This window comes from Acanthochromis polyacanthus, chromosome 1, assembly GCF_021347895.1.
Source record: "Acanthochromis polyacanthus isolate Apoly-LR-REF ecotype Palm Island chromosome 1, KAUST_Apoly_ChrSc, whole genome shotgun sequence".
NCBI classification, from domain to species: domain Eukaryota; kingdom Metazoa; phylum Chordata; class Actinopteri; family Pomacentridae; genus Acanthochromis; species Acanthochromis polyacanthus.
The window spans coordinates 55,279,199-55,299,483 of NC_067113.1; the positions used below are offsets into that span (position 1 = coordinate 55,279,199).

General features: G+C 38.0%; 2 protein-coding genes across 7 annotated transcripts in view; one reads left to right on the top strand and one right to left on the bottom strand.

The window, feature by feature from the left end:
• The window catches only part of lrmp (lymphoid-restricted membrane protein), a 51,870-nt gene extending 51,610 nt beyond the window's left edge, over positions 1-260 (bottom strand). For 5 of the 6 annotated variants that reach the window (XM_022217651.2, XM_051953435.1, XM_051953423.1 and 2 more), the window contains exon 1: positions 123-260. The gene's annotated coding sequence lies outside the window, so the exon portion shown is untranslated. Of the gene's footprint in view, positions 1-25 lie in introns of all 6 variants that reach the window. The other variant, XM_051953428.1, reaches the window with a different exon arrangement.
• On the top strand, positions 159-15,977 carry bcat1 (branched chain amino-acid transaminase 1, cytosolic). The gene is made up of 11 exons (XM_022217619.2): positions 159-199; positions 3,424-3,493; positions 5,995-6,189; positions 6,651-6,761; positions 6,857-6,976; positions 7,483-7,640; positions 9,471-9,613; positions 9,816-9,901; positions 10,075-10,215; positions 12,300-12,368; positions 15,939-15,977. Exons 1-11 carry the CDS (start codon positions 159-161, stop codon positions 15,975-15,977), a joined length of 1,173 nt encoding a protein of 390 aa, XP_022073311.2.
• Positions 15,978-20,285: the final 4,308 nt, after the last annotated feature.

The window sequence follows — 20,285 nt, forward strand, 5'->3', positions numbered from 1 at the left end:
AATTGATGAAAATACAAACACGCACCTGAATCAAGTTAATAAAAATGCACAAACACATCCGTAGTGTGTTCCTCTCTGAATTTCTCCCCGTTTTCTAGCGGAGTATGTCTATTTTCTGTTACCTTTCTGGTCTTCTGTGAACAAATGTCTTCGACGAAATGTTTGTCCAAGTGTCCGCACAGACAGAGCACGCGCACAGGTAGCTCCAGCTGGGCGCTCCAGACGCTCGGTGGGTGTCGGTGGTTCTGACAAATGAGTCTGTACCCCCTCCGTGCGGCCGGAGGAGGGCACGGCACCCACTAGAACAGTCGAAACCTCCCGCAAGAGCATCCAACAGTTCGTTTTATGATTTTACTCACCAGTTCGCAGCATTTTAGCACCAATTTTTAGTGGAAATGTCTTAAGAAAAGCACACAATTCATGCATCACAGATCTAAAATTCAAAATCTAATGGAATATAACAACACTAATAATTAAGGCAATTACCAACTGCATTCAGTGAGCATAAACTGCTTCTTAATGCAGAATAAATAAATAAATTTATGATCTTCAGTGAAGCCAAAAACATTGTCTCTGTCACAAGTATCTGAGAATTTAATACTATATGTCCAAACTGGTGGCTAAATAATGACAACAAAAGGTTCCCTTTGGTATCTCTTTGCATTGTAATGTTATTGAGGCAACTTTATTTGTTTGTTTGTTTGTTTGTTTGTTTGTTTTCTATTCTTTAAATCTTTATTGTTATGACTCTTTAATTCTGTATTGATTTAGATTTACCACTGGTAATTTAAATGCTAAGGCTGAGCTACCCTGTATTGTTTTTATTACATATCATGCTGTAAGATAAGATAAGATAAGATAAGATAAGATAAGATAAGATAAGATAAGATATATTTATCCCTCCCCAGTGAAATTGACATGTTACAGCAGTTGGATTCAGATAAGGTGTAAAAGAAAGACAAGAATTACGAAAGTATAATGAGGCTAAAAATTAAGATACAACAATAAGTAAAAATAATGAAGGTCTCAGACAACATACCAGGCATGATGGATCTACATATGGACACGTATATGTATATAATATGGCATCTTTACTTGTTTTTTTGCATTTTTACTCCCTTACATTACTTCACTACTAGCTTAAAATGGGATTTTCCTTTTACCATAAATGTCAAATCATTGGATTGCATTGCAGGTCCTTGTTTTTACTGAGCTTTAAAAGTTTAGTTATACTCACTGTGACAATCCTGTAACCTTGAATAACCTGCAGAACACTTTAAAATTGGACTCATTTTTATTTCTACTTCAATTCAGGCTTTTAATTTCATTTTATTTGACTTGCAGCTGCTCTTGTTGTAGCTCATTTACTCATTTTAAGTTCTAAAGGTCTAACTAATATTTTATTTTATTATTTTTTGAGTACTGCTTTTAGCATTTTGTGTTATATGTTTGCCTGCACGTAGTGGTTACCACTTTTGCCTTGCAGCAAGAAGATCCCCGGTTCAAATCCCGGTCTGGGCCTGGGATCTTTCTGCATGGAGTTTGCATGTTCTCCCTGTGCATGCGTGGGTTTTCTCCGGGCACTCCGGCTTCCTCCCACAGTCCAAAAATATGATGAGGTTAATTGGTTACTCTAAAATGTCCATAGGTGTGAATGTGAGTGTGATTGTCTGTCTGTATATGTAGCCCTGTGACAGACTGGCGACCTGTCCAGGGTGTCCCCTGCCTTCGCCTGAGTCAGCTGGGATAGACTCCAGTGCCCCCCGCAACCCTAGTGAGGATAAAGCGGTGCATAGAGAATGGATGGATGGATGTTTGTCTGCATGTTTTATTTTCTTATTTGCCTGCGTTGTAAATGAGCTTTCCATATCCAAATACATTCTAAGTTAAAATAAGGTTAAATAAGTTTACTTGTGAATCAATTTTTCTCATTTATTATTATCCCTGCTCAGTCAACAGACATTTATTGGCTGGATTCACTCTTTCGTCCTCTTTTGTGTCTTTTCTTTGAAGAATAAGTAACTTCTTTCAATGTGCATGTACTCCTGTCAATGATAAATCGGTTCATTTTGTTTTATTTAGAAACCTATGGACTCTGACAGTGCATTTTCAAAACTTTCTGCACAGTCATAGCACACCACACTGACAAGTTATCTAAATTATGTATGTTTGAGGATGATTTTGTAGGAATCAGGAAATAAAACATGAAAGTTCCCTTCAGTTTGAAAAGTTGTTAAAAACTCATCTGCACAGACTAGCTTTCATATAACATTGTATATTTTATAGTCTTAGTTGATTTTTTTGCCTTTTATAATGTTTTCATGTTTTCCTTGTTTCTTTTCAGTGTTTCATTGTTGCCGTTTTGTGGAAAGCATTTAGTTAATGTGGTTCAGCAAAGTTCCAGAGAAAATGAAATGTATTATTGTGATTATTTTTATGATATCGTGCCAAATATATGGGCTGTGCATAGCCTCTATAATGTGAACATAACCTCTATAACATCACTAATAGATGCAACAATGCTGTTTACAGGGGAATTTGTTTTCCTCTTTGTTTTCATCACTGAATCTATTCTTTAACTGCAACAAAAAAAATTGATATAAAATTAAAATGGAACAAGATCCATACATATTCCATTGTGCTTTGTATTTTCACCTGATACGTGAATTTTGTGTTTCTCCACCATGAATTCATCCAAAAAAGGCCCAAATTGGTGTATAAAAACTCACTAGAATGCAAGAAATGATTACCCTCCTGCTCAATATTCAACTGAAACCTCAATCCATGTTAGCAGCTTTTGTTGAGATCGCTGAACATTAACTGGACTCTTGATTTCTGGTGTCGGTACAACAGGACTGGTTTCAGCCTGAGCGATCAGTAAGCTGGTTAACAGGTACGACTCGAATCTCAGCAATCAGACGCCTCTCCTGCTCTGAAGGTAACGTATGCTAAAGGTGACTAATGGTGCATGTTGTGAATCTGATAGTAGTAGCGCACAATTAAAATTGGCAGTTTCGTGAAATTTATTTGCAGAAGATTACTGTAGCACCTCTTAGCCTTTCCTAAACTCATGTGCATTGATGTAGCTTCTGTTTACACCTCCATTATTAAGATTTAAAGTAATATTTCACTATAAACTGTGATATGATGAGCTGTAATGAGACTGTCAAAAAGTATCATGGATCAAATATTTTGACCCAAGAAAATCACTACATTAAAGGAAAAGAATGAATAGATTAATGTAAACTCAGGGATTTACAGTAAAGTCTTCATGAATATTGTGAAGTAAAGAAAAGGAAGTTTATTGCAAACAGATATTTAATACTATTCAGTATTTTTCCACTTCCGCATGCTTTGCTGACACTTTTTTTGTATGCAGGGGCTTTTATTCTTAATGCAATTACTGTACTGTTTACATTGCAGACATTCTTTTCCAAGAAGGAGCTGCTTTTTACTCGTCCCGATGGCTGACACCAGCATTCCAAGCTTCAAGGTAACCAAACAAGTTGTTTTATTGTGTTGTAGTTGTGGATGTATAATCGATCTGAGCACCTACCCTCAGCAGCTGCTCCAAGTGCAGCATCTTGATGTTTCCTTGGCGTCTTGATGCTCAAAAATCCACCCTGTTGCTCCACATAGAAGATATCCCAGCGCTGCTGCTCATCCTCATGTTGAAGAGCAGAGCTGACAGGCGTGAAATCCACAACCATGCAAAGATGTTCTTATTGTGACTTACAAAACAAGTGAAAAACTGATCCCAGTCCACTCGTTGTCAACCTCAGTGTGTCTTTTCTCAGGTTTTTCATTTTACTCTCACTTCCAAATAGATCATCTGCCGGTTGTTGCCATTTTTTTCTTGGAGGAGGCGGGTGGAGGGGATACAGCGTCCACCCGTCCTCTTCTTCTTCTTCCTCCTGTGCAGCCCGCTCAGCAGAATCCACTTTCACAGCTCACGCTAAGTCGCTGCAGCTTTGCTTGTTTTCTGACCCTGAACACCTGAGCAGTAGGTAGCAGGTGGGGATTAGCGTGGACATGTGCAGACACACACATAAACATAGAGAGAACAAGTGTTGGCTGTAGCTTTGGGGATGTTTTGCCAACTTTTGCATCCACTGAAAGAACTGTAATGAGTGCTGCATGTTCGATTCATGGGGAAAAGTGTCTCGATTAACCCTCCAAACATTATCATCAAACCTCCCTCATGACAGTTTGATGGGTTTGTAATTCAAAAGCATTTGAATGCAGCGTCTTGCAGCATTTTGGTTACATCTCTCCTTCTTTCTTTCACACTGAAGAGCCACGTTCATATTTATAGCTGGCTAATCCCAGCCAAATGCTAACTGGACTGTGTGTGTGTGAACAAAGATACCAGCGAAGAAGGATTATGGGTCATTCTGAGGACGGTGAGCTCTGTCACAGTTTCAGTTGTGCCGTTATTGTATGAAAGGTCAAAATAGTTGTCCAGATATGTTCATTATAAAGGCTGATATTTGTATTTTTCTGCAGAGAAGGGGTACATAAACAGCAGAAAGAAGACTTGTGTATTTTAGGTATCGGATGGAACATTGAAAATAATGATAAAAGGCAAATTAACTGAGAGAAAAACTGGAATAGACTATATATTTTCCACATTGCTGTACTGTTGTGGCTCACCGCTTCTCAGTACTGTAATCTGGGATTATGGTTCTGAAGTAGGAGGGAGGAGATAAAGCGACAGTCTAATCCCTCTACCAGATAACTAATTGTTGGCCAGCAAGAGGTGTGTTGTTAAGGGAAGGATCATAGAAATCAGTGTGCAGTCTTGAAATCACTTTCTTTTCTAAAAGTTCTTCATAAATATCGCTCAGCCTGCTGTTACTGTTGTACCACATCAGTATCTTGGAGCATAATGGACTCAGATACTCAGATTTAACTTGATTATACTGTTTACTGACCTTTGACCTCTAAACTGGTAAATTGAGAATGGCATAAAGTATCACTTTGTTTTTGAGTGCAGTGTTTTTTCTCTATGTCCAGGTCTTCCTGATTCAGTTTTGCAGCCTTTTCATAACAAATTAACTGTGACTGAGGTCCAATCTTTGACTTATCTTGTTGCACTGTTGATGTTACAGCAACCCCTGCTGGCCAAATACAGTATAATCTAACACAACATCAGCTCTTGCATTACTTCATAGACTTTCAAACAATCACTGGTTTCTGTCACGTCTTTGGTTAGGACTTAACAGCCAAGAGAGTTATTAACAAATACCTAAACAAGCTCATGACATCATAAAGAGGGGTAGTACAGAATGTCTGTTCTGTTTGAGGTGATAATGGATCTTTGAAAAGCTCAGTGCCTCTTAGCAGAGAGAGCTTTGAAGGTCCCCTGAAACAAATTCATTCTCAAAATTGAGTTTTTCAGCTCCAAATATCACAAAGATGGTTCATTTCAGCATGCCTGAGTAATTAATGGTTTAAATTTGGTTCTAAATGGTCTGTTTTAGTGTCTGTAACTTTAAATTGCAGCTGAACTGCTGCTGTCCACGCCCACTTCAGAAAGAAGACTCTCTCTGCGTATGTTGAATGTACTGTAGCAGAATATTGTATTCCAACTTTGTGATTTTATTTTTATATTTTAGATTTTGACATAGATACATTGCCAAATTCACAGCATTTCTGTTGTTTTTAACTTAGGCAAGTTTGTCAGACAACAAAACAAACAGATGTAAACACTGGGTGAGATATTCAGTTCCTCAGATGCTGGGCGTGCATGAAGATTTTTATTTTGCTCACTATTGCAGCCAACAGAAGAACATTTGGTGAGCTTTGCTCATGGATGAGATATTTTAGATAAAGCTGAAGTAACTCTAGCAGCTCTTTCTTCAGTGCAAAACGATCCCACAGTGAGTAAAAATATGACAGGAGCAAAAAGAAAATGATCAGAAACTGCTTGGGATTCTGAGGGTCTGATACAACATTTAGATACTTTACTCTTCTGTTATGTTTGTTAACCAGGCAGCTGACCTGGTCATCCAGCTGTCCTCCTCTCTGAAAACTAAACCAGATGTTGGTGAGTTTGGAATAGTCTTCACCGACCACATGTTGACCATAGAGTGGACAGCGACTAAGGGCTGGAAGGCTCCATTTATCAGGCCCTTTGGGAACCTGGCGCTCCATCCGGCCAGTACATCACTACAGAATGCCATTCAGGTCTTAACAGCCTCACACTAATTGTATTTCACATTTTTATTCATTCATGTCATCAATTTTAATAAATACACTAAAGATTCTGTGTAATTTGAGAATTAGTTTGCCTAAGCATTTAGATGTTTATACTGCAAAACAAACCTGCAACAGTTTGTTTTATGGTTTTGTAATTTTGCTAAACATCTCCTGAAATTGTAGTGGAACAAAATATGTCATTTTCTTAAAAATTTGGTCAATTTTCTATAAAATTTGACGTGTTTTTAATTGAAAATCTGACTCAAAAACAAAATATTGGAGTGTTAACGGGAGATTTTAGCTAAAATTGTGGCCTCAGTATTACTAAAGTAATTTAAAAGTCTCTAACCTCATCCTAATTAATGGTCAGATAGGTAGAAAAGGTACTAGCTCTTGGAGCTTAATATTAAGCTTGGTGATAATTTTTGTATTTTCTCTCTTCTCACCAGCTTTTCGAAGGCTTGAAGGCTTACCGTGGGGACGACAACCAACTGCGTCTCTTCAGACCGATGCTCAACATGAAGCGCATGGCATACTCTGCTTGGAGAGCCTGTCTGCCTGTACGAAAGAGAAGAAAGTTTAATGAAGTAGCGAAGGAAAGAATAGATGGAGGGGTTGATCAAAGTAAAAGGATCTTTCTGTGTCTGTCTTCCAGGCGTTTGACCAGTCAGAGCTTCTCGAGTGCATCAGGAGGCTGGTGGAGATCGAACAGGACTGGGTTCCTCACTCAGATGTTGCCAGCTTGTACATCAGACCAACGTTTGTTAGTACTGAGGTGAGGAGGACAGAGACGGTTGAAGGTTTTCAAAGTTTAAAGTTCTCTTCTAGTCATTGATTAAACCATACAAACTCATCTTTGTGCCAGAAAGTTACATATTTATAGTTTTTTCCCTGATAGAAATATACTATTTTTCTGCTTTCAAATGGCTTAAATGTAACTCTAAATCGATGCTTCCTTTAAAATCCATGGAACTATGATGTCGACACCTCCTTTATCACCAACCCCTTTGCAGCTCAAGCACACCAGCTCACCTATGACTATCTGTGTTGCTGTATTCGGCTAATTCAGCCATATGTATTTGAACCAGAAACCGATTTTGAATAGTTAACACACTGGGTGGGTTTCTAAGGTTTCCTGAAACCTTGTTTGTCTGAATCCATGTTTTTCAAGGGTGAAATGCTCATCAATGGTGTTGAGTGCTTATTTTATATCATAATATGTCTTTTAGTGTATTAAAAACACCATATTTTAGTCACCATGCATTTTTATGTCCCTTGCAGCCGTCTCTGGGTGTAAAGAAGCCTACTCGTGCCTTGCTCTATGTGATTTTGTCCCCAGTCGGGGTTTACTTCAAAACCACAGACGCTGTCTCTCTGTGGGCCGATCCCAAATATATAAGGGCCTGGAAAGGAGGAACTGGAGACTGCAAGATGGGAGGGTGAGTAGGAATAAATGTATACGTGTATCAGTAGGGCTGCCCAGTGGAGTAGTGGTTAGCCCCGGTTCAAATCCCGGCCTGGGCCTGGGATCTTTCTGCATGGAGTTTGCATGTTCTCCCTGTGCATGCGCGGGTTTTCTCGCGGTACTCCAGCTTCCTCTCACAGTCCAAAAATATGCTGAGGTTAATTGATTACTCTAAATTGCTCGTTGGTGTGAATGTGAGTGTGATTGTTTGTCTGTATATGTAGCCCTGTGACAGACTGGTGACCTGTCCAGGGTGTCCCCTACCTTCGCCTGAGTCAGCTGGGATAGACTCCAGCACCCCCCGCAGCCCTAGTGAGGATAAAGCAGTGTACAGAGAATGGATGGATGTTTATCAGTCAATGATCTTCAAAGCCTTGAGGGATTTTTTCACACCTGGCTCAAGTGTTTTAAAGGTTTAAAGATGAAATGATTAGAATTTAGTGGTCAACAGTCACAGTGACCTTCCAAAATGCATTTTTTGGACATAAATAATAAAAACTAACTAACTAAACACCCTGATTACGACATAGTTTCGCACAAATATCTCACTTCCATTTTGCGATTTGGAGAAGGCATACAGCCACCAGGCAGTAATTCTAGTTCTGATATGAAATGAGTCATGTTGTTTAGTTATATACCCTTATCTGTATCATTTAAACACAAATATGCTCTAAAAATAATGTTTGGATTCAGTTTCAAAGTAATAAGACTAACTTCAACTAACTCCAATGAGTTAGTGGATTTAGCTTTTCATCTACAATCAAATTTTATTTTATTTTTTTTAAATTATTCAATGATTGGTAGCATAAACATGGATGTTTTTCAAGTCAATTCAAGTTTCAGATCAATTTTATTTATTTAGTGCAAATCCACAACATATATCATCTCACAGAGCTTAGCATATTAAGTTAAAGATATTATGTATTATAAAGAGAGAACAGAAAACCCAACAGTCCAAAGTTGTCTTTGGGTTCCCTATGAGCAATGGTTGGAAAGAACGAAAAGACCAAGAATAGGGAGAAGTTGAAAAAAAGAAACACTCAGACAGAACCAGGCTAGACCCTTATGGGTGAGAGTGGGGATGTTTTTAAGTTGGTTACTCATAAAATGAAGTGGACTACTTTTTCCACAATATTTAACAATAGTGTTTAAGAACATTTAAGTGTTAATTGCTTATTTATATTTATTTACCATTGTTATTGGCACAAGTTCTTAAATTGTCAGATTAAAAAAATTCAAGGTGCTTCTGTGTTAACTAGGGTTAGAAATCTTGACCTCAAGGTGAAGAAAAATGTAGTTATGAAGCCAGTTTCATAAAGTTAGCCAAACATTACTTTAGTTTTAAATTAAGCAATGCAAAATATTCTGTTTAAATTACACACATATTAAGTTAATGTAATTATCAACATTATGTCAACCTAACTCATTAAAATCATGTTTGCAACTTTAAAAGTTTATTTATCATCCATCCATCCATCCTCTATACACCGCTTTATCCTCACTAGGGTCGCTGGAGCCTATCCCAGCTGACTCGGGCGAAGGCAGTGGACACCCTGGACAGGTCTGATTTATTATTCAATTAGATTTTTTTAACTTAAGCATTAAATTAAGTTAAATTAAGTGATCACTGAATCTAATCTTCCACATTCTGCTTAAAGAAAAGTTTTTATATCTTACAGGAGATATTGTTGAAGATGACATCGATTATTTTTCTCACTTTTAATACACAGTACTATAGGAGAATAATAAGAGTACCTCATTATGTAACTACAGTAATGGCAGTTATTATTTTGGATTTCTGTAGGAATTACGGATGTTCTATGCTTGCCCAGCATGAAGCAGTGGATTATGGGTGTCAGCAGGTTCTGTGGTTGTACGGAGACGACCACCAGATCACTGAGGCAGGAACCATGAACGTCTTCCTACACTGGATCAATGAAAATGGAGGTGATCACAACTAGAATTCCAACAAAAACTAACTAATATTACAGAGCAGCTCTGGATTGCAGTGTTCAGACATGAACACTTTATAATTGTGGCCTCTAGTGGCAGAATAGCTTCATTACAGCTTTAGGACAAAAAGAACTGTTTTTGGTTCGACTCAGATGTTTTGTCTTATTGTATAATGTATTATTATTATTATTATCAGATGAGGAGCTTGCAACTCCACCTCTGGATGGTATAATACTCCCAGGAGTTACCCGACGGAGCATCTTGGAACTAGGCAGAAAATGGGTAAAAAAGACACACACATGTACATGTGTGCATTTTAAATTAAGTATTTCAGATAACGACTACACAAATCAATTTGATAATATTTCCTTCACTCAGATGTCATCATGAGCTTTTCTTCCACCCAAACGGACAAACAAATGCATTTTCAAAGTTCCTCCTGGTATATTTTCCAGGGTGAGTTTGCAGTGACAGAGCGCTACATCACCATGGACCAGCTGTGTTCTGCTGTGAAACAGCAGCGAGTCAAAGAGATGTTCGGTTGTGGTACTGCCTGCATGGTCTGTCCCATAGGACGCGTTGTCTACCAGGGACAGGTATTCTCTACGTGTCTGTCTATGCACTAATATCAAATTCAGTAATAAAACATTGCATATAAACTGATGTGGGAATCTGTATTTAAGTGGAGGTGTTTGCGGTGCATCACTTACCTCTCAAGGATTAAACAAACAACGGGTGTCATTTCGACATTTATAGTTTTAAGGATGACATAGACTGACATTTTAAAGTACACTATGTAGATAAATGTAATCGTATGTGTTTTTGTGGGGTGAAAAAGATAATTGCAGGTTTGTGTTTAAATTTGTCTGATTTTCACTTCATATATTTAGAGAGCAACATGTCATCCACCAACATTAACACTGGAAACAAAGGAAAACAGCCAGCTTTAGTGTTTTGTAATAATTTACCCAGGTTGACTGTGTCATCCTCTGCTTCATAACTGAAAGACAGCTGGACTTTGTGACTACAGCCCCATTTTATTTCAAAAAGTCCAACTACAGCGCCTCGGGTATCATCATTGCACAATGGTTGGAGCCTGTATTGAGGAGTGAAGTGACTTGCCAGATCATAGTTTTCAATATATATAGTAATTAGGATAGAAATCAAATGATAAATATGTTTAAAAAAATCTATATAGTACATACTGTATATAACAAATATTAAAACGCATCAATATTAATTTTTAAAATAATCACTGATGTACCAAGGCAAATTTCTAAGTATCTATATCAATAATAGATTAAAGAGCCCACATAGTGAAAATTCATTTTTGCTTTGTTTTGTATGTCTTACAATTCTGAAGATTTAGAAACTGAGAAGTAAAAAGTCATTGAGTTCAAATTTAAAATCCTGTCCTTCACTTCCAAACCCAAACTCGGCCAGTGTTTACATTCATTAACTTCTCTCCTGCTCCCTGTGCTCACATAAACATAATTGTAATACAGCCTTTTTGCATGTTCTTTTTCTCTTTTTTTTGTCAGACAAGAGAACAAGTATGAACTAGTGACTAAAACAAGCACATTGAGAATACATGCTAACTGGCAGTCTTTTCAGAGCCATCCCCATGCTGGACATCACAAACTCATCATAGAAATGAGATATAAACAGCAGGAGCAATCAATTCAGCAATGTTTTTCTATCACATGATCACTCAAAGAGAAAATTAGAAGCAATAGAGAAGCCTGGTCTCACGCTGATTCACATCTGTGTTTGCTGCTATGTGGTCAACTGTTCTCCATGTTGTCAATCACAGATGCAGAGAGTCTTCTTCCTGAAGGGGGCGTGGACATAAGCAGTTCAGCTGCATTTAAAGCTACAGAAACAGCCTGTTTAAAGCAGGACTAAATCCAGGAGTTACACAGTCATGGCCAAATGAACCGTCTTTGCAGGATTTTGGGCAACAAAACATTGAAAGAGACATTCTGGAGATGTGCAAGATTAATTTGCCAAACAAAGGGGGCACAATGTGGTACCTTTAAAATGTATGAGAGACTTTGATCATTCCAGTCCACATATGATAAGTTAGCATTTGTCTCATACTAAAAGTCGTGTTATCCTAATGTTGCTTACATGTGTACTCATTTTGCATCACTTTGCTTAAAGCATTGCAATAAAAGCAGCGACAACCAGACATCTAATAGTGTCTTTCCCTTATGAAAGTCAGAACAAACTTTTAAATTAGGCCTTGTAGATGTAATAACAGTAAAAATTTAGCCAGTCTCCATAAATTTGTTTGGAAACAAATATTGGTGGACCTAAATAAGTTAAAGGTCACATATATCATACAACAGAACAGGGAGGAGTGCAGTTGAACCCTTCTCTTTATTATTAAAAAAGTTATACTGTCTTTATTGGATTTTTTCCACATTAAAATAGTTTATTTTAATGCAAAACATCTAAATGTGAATAGTTTCTAACTTCTAGAGGGTTATTGTATTGATTAATGAAGCTCACAGTCTCTTGTGACTGCATGGACACTTTTTATCTTTAGCAGATTGTCAGAATCTTGTGGTTTCTTGTTTGAATTAAATTATACGTTTACTTCATATTCACTATGTTCTTATTTCTATGACAAACTGGTTCACAGAGCTAATGAAATTATTGAAATTGTGTGTTTCAGGACTTGCATATTCCCCATCAGGATGCAAAGGTGACTTCACGGATCGCAAAGGAACTCACAGATATACAGGTTGGTGGACGCACAAACATCCACATGCATGAATATATGCAGACACACACAGATGCCAGATGTTTCCCCTATAGCTCAGTAACAGCTGGTCGAACATCTGTATGCTTTATACTGCCGTCACCCTCGGGATTCTGCTTTCATGTGTTAATAGCTTACTTTGAATAAAGCCTTCAGCGACGTGAAAAATGTGGATGAACTGCATCCTACGAAATACAATGTAAATAGCATTTACTGGGCTAAATTACAAATAAATGGAAATGTCACCAAACTGAACACTAAATATGGCAGATGCAAGGCAAAACCTAGCACGAACAAATCTCCCCTCATCTTGTGCCTCTATAATTGCATTATAGAGCTGAATCATTATTATGTAATTCAATGAGCTAAAGTTACTCAGTTGTTATATTTTAAACAAACCCCCCTATTGGTTCTTATTTATCATACACCCTCCATGTGCGTTATGTCCCTGTAAGCACATAATAAGTGAAATATCTTATTAGGTAATGAGTAATGCCGTGCTAATATTGCACAAGGCCCACAAACATGTCACATTCACAGTCTACTCAGCACTGCAGGTTTAAACACATTCATAATGCTCCTTGCTGAAGGCTTGATTTGTGTTAATGAGTGTATTGCTGACTTGCCATTATTGTGTTGTGCAATTAGCCTATTAGTTGGGGTATGAGTCTGAATGTGAGCCGTGCTCTCTCACTTATACTAGCAAATGTAAAGGAGTTCTTGGCTCAGCTCAGGCTTCTCACGTCTCCTCCATCTTGCAAAATTACAGCTTCTGAATAGATTTATGTATGTCCCTTCAGCTTAGTTTGCAAGTCCTGTATTCCACATAGCGTTCGACCTGATTTTAACATTGCAGCTACGTTTTAGCTGTCAAACACCCCTGACTGTATCAGGCCAAATCTAAACCTAATTAATCCCAACCAGTTTACTTCCTTGTTCTGTTATTTACAGTTTCTTAGAGGTGAGATCACCTCTGAAAATTTGACTTGAATGTCAAAAAGTGATGATGATATCTAAGTAGACATGCAGTCTTTCCCCTTATAAACTATCAAAAAAAAAAAAAACACTTCACAAAGACAATACTGAAAATATAGGCCCAAAAGTAGAAACAAGTGAGTTTACGTGTGATTAGCAACACAAATATAAGGAATACCTTTGATTTGCAATCAGCTTAACTGCATGAAAGTGGTTATAAAACGAGCTGTGAACACAAGAACTATATCAGTTTTGGATATATGGGCTGTGTCTATCTGCATGTCTATATCATGGCTCCACATAGGGAAAAAATGCCAGAGGAACTGAAAAACCCTGCGACTTTGCAAAGACGAAAAAGAATACAGGACAAAGTGTAAACAGTAGAAACACAGTAGCAGCAGCATTCAGGAGGTACAGAGCAAGGAGTAGTATCACTAGTCAGGGCTGTAGTTGCTGTCCTCTTAAAATGATGCCATACAAAATACAAAAGTTTTGCAATCTAGCTCTGAAAAACAGACAGACAAGTTCTTCAGGCTTGGAATAGGAGTTATCAGTGGAAGTCTGAGTTTCTGTGACAGAAACGCTATCGATACCGTCCAAGAAAGACAGCCTTGTTTGCTGTTCAGTGCAAAACTGCACGATGAAACTTTGCCAAAGAACATGAAAAGAAGTCTAATGAATATTGGGAGTGCATTCTTTTGTCAGATGACACCAAGAAAAAGTTGGTCAGCCCAGATGGAGTCCAGCTTGTTTGGGTTAATCTGATCAGGACACTACCACAGTGAATGCATAGTCCTGACAGTGAAGCATAGAGGAAGAAAAGTGAGACTATGGGACTGCATGAGTGCAAAAGGCCAAGGCCAAAGTCACACAAGAGTTTCTAAAGTAGAAAAAAGTGAAAATTATGATCTAACCAAGCATGTGGCCTGACTTGAATCCAACGGAACAAATTTGGGGGATTGTAAAGAGAAAGATAGAGTAACATAACACCTTCAGTGAAGCCAAAATAGCTGAAAAATATGTCATGATGAGAAGGATTGAGACTGTTCTAAAAAATAGAATAACGAATCTAAGCGATTTTTATTGACATAAAAACAACGTTAAAGTGCTTTCTGAAATTTCACAAGTATTTCCTTTTGATTTAATAGATGGAACCATGAAATTCATTATTACTTTCTATCTATCCATCCATCTGTTCATCATCAAACATTAAGAAGCTAAATACACGTAATCGCATGTATTATTTCACTGAGAATGGATATTTTATTTATAGAAAGCTAAGATATTTTTATAAAATGGTCAAAAAAACCTGCTGTGTTTTGGTGCCAGAGTAACTGTGCACGATTGAATATATTCTTAACTCTGGAAAATCTGCAGGATTTTCAGTTTCTTCCAAAGGAGAATCATTGATTTTCACTGGGCTTTAATTGGATGCCACAAGAGCCTCCTTGCTGCTCGGTATGAGCAGATAGTGTCTGTATTGGGTTTAATTTTCGGCTTTCTTGATCTCCTAAATGTCCTCTAAACACTTTGATTAGTTTTTGTGGCTTATCTCTCCAACTAGTCTTTTTCTTTTGCTTTGTCTCCCTCTTTTGTGCTCTCCATGGTTTCTTTTCCGCCAGTGTGGGGTAACACCGATTAGCATATCTACTTCCTCCATCACCCGGGCCTCATATGCTATGAACGTGTTGCATCCTGATACCCGATAACATCCTCCTTCGTTCGTGGCTTCACAGAGTAAAGTGGCAGAGAGCGACCTAATGGCGGAGCTTGGAGGGCTGCAGATAGGGCCGAGACAAACTCCTGGATTTCTCTCATTAAGGCTCGTTGTAATTGCACAAACCCAATTATTGCCTCAGCCTTTTGTGATCTTCAAAGTCAAGATGCAGCAAATGAAGCCTTGAACAAGTGGGAAGAAGAGGAGGAGGAAGATTTGAGGAGGGGAGCGGGTGTAGGGGGGGGGGGCAGCAAAGCTTAATGAACAATAAAATCGACAAAATGCTGGAAAACGCTGCGCTCCTTCCTCGACGCTGTTAAATCTGTTGACATTTCATTTGGAGGGAAGCAGTACAGTGTTACCCCACCACCACCACATGTACACACACGCATAGACACAAACTCGTAGATACACACTCCTCCCCTCTCGAAGACAACATTGTGCAACAAACAAACGATGGTCTGAGGCAGCAGATGAAAGATGGGTTTACTAAGTCGCCCTGCTGTTCCTCTTTCAAGTTAATTAGAAATCACATTCTTTTGTTTCCCCTTCGCAGGCGTTTATTTACTTTCTCACTTCGACCATTAGAACAAATTTGCAACATGAGACACAAATAATTGGATTTGTCTCCGCGGCTGTCACGGATTGGGGGAACATTTTGTTTTGATTTTTTATTATACTTCCCCTTTTTCTTTTTTTTTCTTCTTCTCTTCCTCTGTTGTGCTGTGTTCGCAGATTTGCTCACGGATATTTGAGTTCATTTGTGTTTCTCGCTCGCAATTAAGCAGAGAAGTTTTAGTGGCGTGAGGTTTTGGGTTTTTTTTTATTTCACCTTTTCCTGAACTTTTCTTCTCTTTCAGTATGGACGCACACCTTCTGACTGGGCTTTCCTGGTGTAGGAGCGGAGAAGAAGCCTGGAAAGACGTGATTCAACAACCAAAGACACGCTGTAAATGTACGACAGGGTGACATATATGCAATATTTTAAATCTAACTGCAATATTCTGCAGAGCTGAGGCCAAAATGAGTCTGTACCTCCTTCTAAATTAATGGCAAACACACAACTGTCCAAAGCAATTAACAAAAGCAGGCTAATGTCTCATGCAATACTGCACAATAACTTACAGGAACTCTGCCAACATGGTTTGTTCTACAGCTTCACGCCTCCTTTTGCAAGCAACATCCAGGATAAAGCTTTGTTTTGACATTTAAAGAAAAGTGATAAGGGCACCTGAACCTGTGGATTTTGGTACGGGAATTTATAGATGATGGTCTCTAAAAGTTTCCCATATTCTAAAAAGTCTGTTTTCCAATTGGATTTGAAAGCAGCTACATGTTGTTGCTTATATCACCAGCTTGCTCAAATGTGATGAAAAGGTTATATACCATGCTGTGCACATTAAAGGAGAATTCTGGTTTATTTCAACCTGTCATTTTTCCCATTAAAGTGGTTTGCTCTTAAGCTTTTCTGTAGAGATTTGGGTAATTGGAATATGCCAGGGTACAGTTTCCTGTGATTTTCCAAAGAAAGCCACTCTTTAAGGGAATCATAAATACTTGTCTTCAGTGTAGCTGAACATACATACAGAAATTGATCACTAATAGTGGACACGTTGCTAAATGCATTAGCTTTACCGATCGTATGGAGAGTTCAACGTCCAGTCCAGTCTGTCCTGGTCTTTTCTTTTGATTGATTTTATTGTGGTGAAATAACATCACAATGACACCGAAAGCTGCAAGTTCATTGGTTTCCAAGCCTGGCCTCAACAGGTCCAGCTCTATGCACAAAATGTTCCCTTCTCCTTCAGTAACAGAGCAATAAGTACAGAAACACCATCAGTTCTTGCAGGACCTCTATTTGCAACACCACTACCACTGTGGTCTAAAACCCTTTATATTCATCTAAAAGTTCCGTGCAGTGATGGTTTGGCACTGCATTAAGGAAAGCGCAGTGGTCGAAGTTGAAGTTAGGTGAATTTGGAACGCTGAATGCTGTGATCAACACCAGCACTGTCACTAATAAAGACCAGCAACCAGCCAGGTATAAAAGATAAAACTAGGAAAAGCTCAGGCCTGTGTCTAAATTCCTTTAATTATGACACAAGTTTGCATTTGCATTGAGATGTCAGGAGGAAAACTTGATCTTGGAAGCAGGTTTCCAGATGTGTTTTAACCTCTTTTAGGAGCTGTTTTCAACAGTGAGGTAGTTTGTCGTATGTTGGCAACATTTGTGCACAGAGCTTAGATTGATGTGCTGTCCTCAGAAGCTGTACAGACCTATTAATGTTTATTAACTGAGGTAAAGAGGGGAAGAGTTTTGGAAATCTTTGCCTATTTTGCTCTGTCCTCTGCAACTACCTTCACCAATACCACAGCACAGACTGCATTGTGTCAAAAGGGGTGATCCCACATCTAGATAAACTGCTGTGCAAAGATGATGAGGTCAGTTGGTTAGTATTTCTGGATGGAGATCCCAAATGCAGTTAGAAAAAAATGTCTATTCCAGGTGGCTAATTTGTGGGTTTACCTTTGGTCAGACTGAAAGCTGGAGTTTTGTTCTTTTTGGAAAGCTGCAGGGGCTTTGCGATAGTTACTAAGTCCCATTCAGTGACTGTTTTGTGCAACTCCTTATTTCTCAGACTCTCTACAAAAGAGATGAAAAGTGCAAAATTAATATGAGACTTAAAGCCGCATAGCCTTCAATGGGAAATGCACCAGGTTGAAATTCTCTACGTCAGAAGTTCTGCTCAAAATACCAACAATCAGTCCTGGGACTATGAAAAAATATGACATTACTCAGCCACAGTCTCGTCAGCATGCTCTCACCAAAGAAGCCATAGCACAGAGTAAAAGAGGAGGAAAAAAGAGACATCACAGAAAAATGTGAGTTTCAAAAAGGGATTTATAACAAGATGCTGATTCTATATCATAACTTCCTCACATGGGTCATTCCAGAATCTAGAGGTCCTGCCACCCTTAGATTTAAAACTGAAAGACTGCAAACTGGCTCCTGCATGATCGATGATAAAATCTCAAAATTAACTCAAAAAATGAACAGTGAATGAAAGCAGACATCAGGGTGATGTGCTCATGTTTGACAGAACCAGTGAAAAGTCAAGCTGCTGTATTCTGAACTAGTTAGAGACAAGAAAGTGACAAAAAATACGGTATTTTGGGGTAACAAAATAATTCAACACACATTACATAAGGAGGAATGGATGGCAGTGAAATCAAACAAATTGATTTTTGATTTTTAGATGTACAATTTACCAGATTTTGCACCTTTGAATAAATCCAGGCTAGCTGCTCCTGTTTCAAGTCTCTATATTAAGCAATCTGTAGCCTTAAATTCAATATTTAGACACCAGAGTGTTGTCAGTCTCTTCTAACCCTCACTCTATGAAAGCAAAGTATCAAACCATACCATGTAATATAGCTATTTCTATTCATAGATCCTGTATGAGGTCTTACCATGTATCAAGAAATGTTACTTTTGCACAACTTGGGAAAAAAATGCAGTTTTTCTTGCTCTGTTGCTTTAGTAGAGGTGTAGAAAGCATACAAATATATGAAGACGTGTTCCAACATGCATCTGACCTTTGTGTTTTTATCATGTGGAGGATGTTCGGTTCAAAAGGCCTTGTCTTCACAGAGAAAGAGCTTTTAAATGAAACACACTGTACTGTGACTTATTTCTGTACTGTGAACCTTAGAGGAACAAAGTGTCAGTAAAGGATGAGAACAGTCTGCATGCCAAGCATCGACGAGGCTGAAAGTACAGTGAGGAAGCTTTCAGAAATAGAGACTTGAATATTTTTATTTACCATTTCTTGTCACTGAAATGGTTCTTTATGACCCTGGGTGTATGTTTGCAACTGCTTTCCTGCTGCATTTTGAAATCGCTACCACATCACATGCTTCCCTGAAAATATTTTATTACAAATCTAAACATATAAAGTGCCTAAAGCTTTTGCACAGTAATGTAATTGATGTCATATTGAATTAAATGTTAAAGGGCCCTCATTGTTCTCCTTCTCAGGAAATTAATAAAAGTCTCCCAGAATGTGTGTTTTTGTTTTTCAGCTCAAAATAATCAAAAATTTCACATTTCACAATGACTGTATACTTTTTTAGTGTCTGTATCTGTCCATGCTGCCTTCAGGAAGAAGACTCTCTCTGCTGCTGTGATTGACACTGCAGAGTAAAACAGCAGCTTCAGTGTATAAAAACATGACTTTCTATTGCTAATAACAAAAATATCACCTGATTCACAATATGATTCAAACTTGTGTTCGGTGACTTTGTCAAACAATGTTGTAATTATAAAATCAGTAGTTTTGCTACAGAGCCTGCTGGTTAACTCGTAGTTTGTTAGTCTGTGTTTCAGTCACTATTTCATACTCATCTCATTGTCCAACAAGAGAAACAGAAACATATGTGAATAAGAACAGCTTTAATTTAGCTTTATTCAAATACAGTAAACTATAGTATATAGTTCAGTATAATTAAATACCTGGTTGCAACCTGGTTGATGTGTGATGCAGCTGTTCAGTCTGAATGACTCACTTGGAAGCAGTGACGGGACTGAATTGTGTCAATTTTAACTTGACGACTTGTTTGTTTGCTGGACATAACAGAGAAGTAAAATTGTTACTGGCTTGCAAATCTGTTAGGGGTTTAAGGAATTCCAGAAGTTTTTTCTTTTAACATCTCTAACTTTATATCTGCCACATATCACAATTTTTTAAAAAAAAAGCAAAGATCTTCACCAATCGCTGTCTCTCATTTAACAGCACAATATCCAGTTGTGGTCCCTATAGCATTATTGATCTATTTCTATAGTTGTATTTAGACATTTCTGGAAATATTAGCTTCTGTAGAGGAAAACCAAACTTGATAAGCAATATGTTTATTTTAATTTAATCAAAAACCTTTTCCGAACCTTAAGAAAAATGTGCTGTCGGCACCCACCATCCACCTTGACCTCCTCCTGCATTATTGTATTTATTGTATAGAATAGAATAGAATAGAATAGAATAGAATAGAATAGAATAGAATAGAATAGAATAGAATGACTTTATTGATCCCCGAAGGGAAATTCAATTGTCTGGTCTCGTCTTTTTGCTTTTGAATTAAAGAGTCTGATTGCTGATGGCAAGAAGGTTTTCCTGAATCTTTCAGTCCTGCAGCACAGGGATAGGAGCCGT

Bases quoted from the DNA above. Each gene is read 5' to 3' on its own strand.
- bcat1 (XM_022217619.2), top strand. From the start codon at position 159: ATGTTTGTCCAAGTGTCCGCACAGACAGAGCACGCGCACAG. The intron at 3,494-5,994 runs GTAACCAAACAA...TTTGTTAACCAG, and splicing joins CCAGCATTCCAAGCTTCAAG to GCAGCTGACCTGGTCATCCA. The intron at 6,190-6,650 runs GTCTTAACAGCC...TCTTCTCACCAG, and splicing joins CACTACAGAATGCCATTCAG to CTTTTCGAAGGCTTGAAGGC.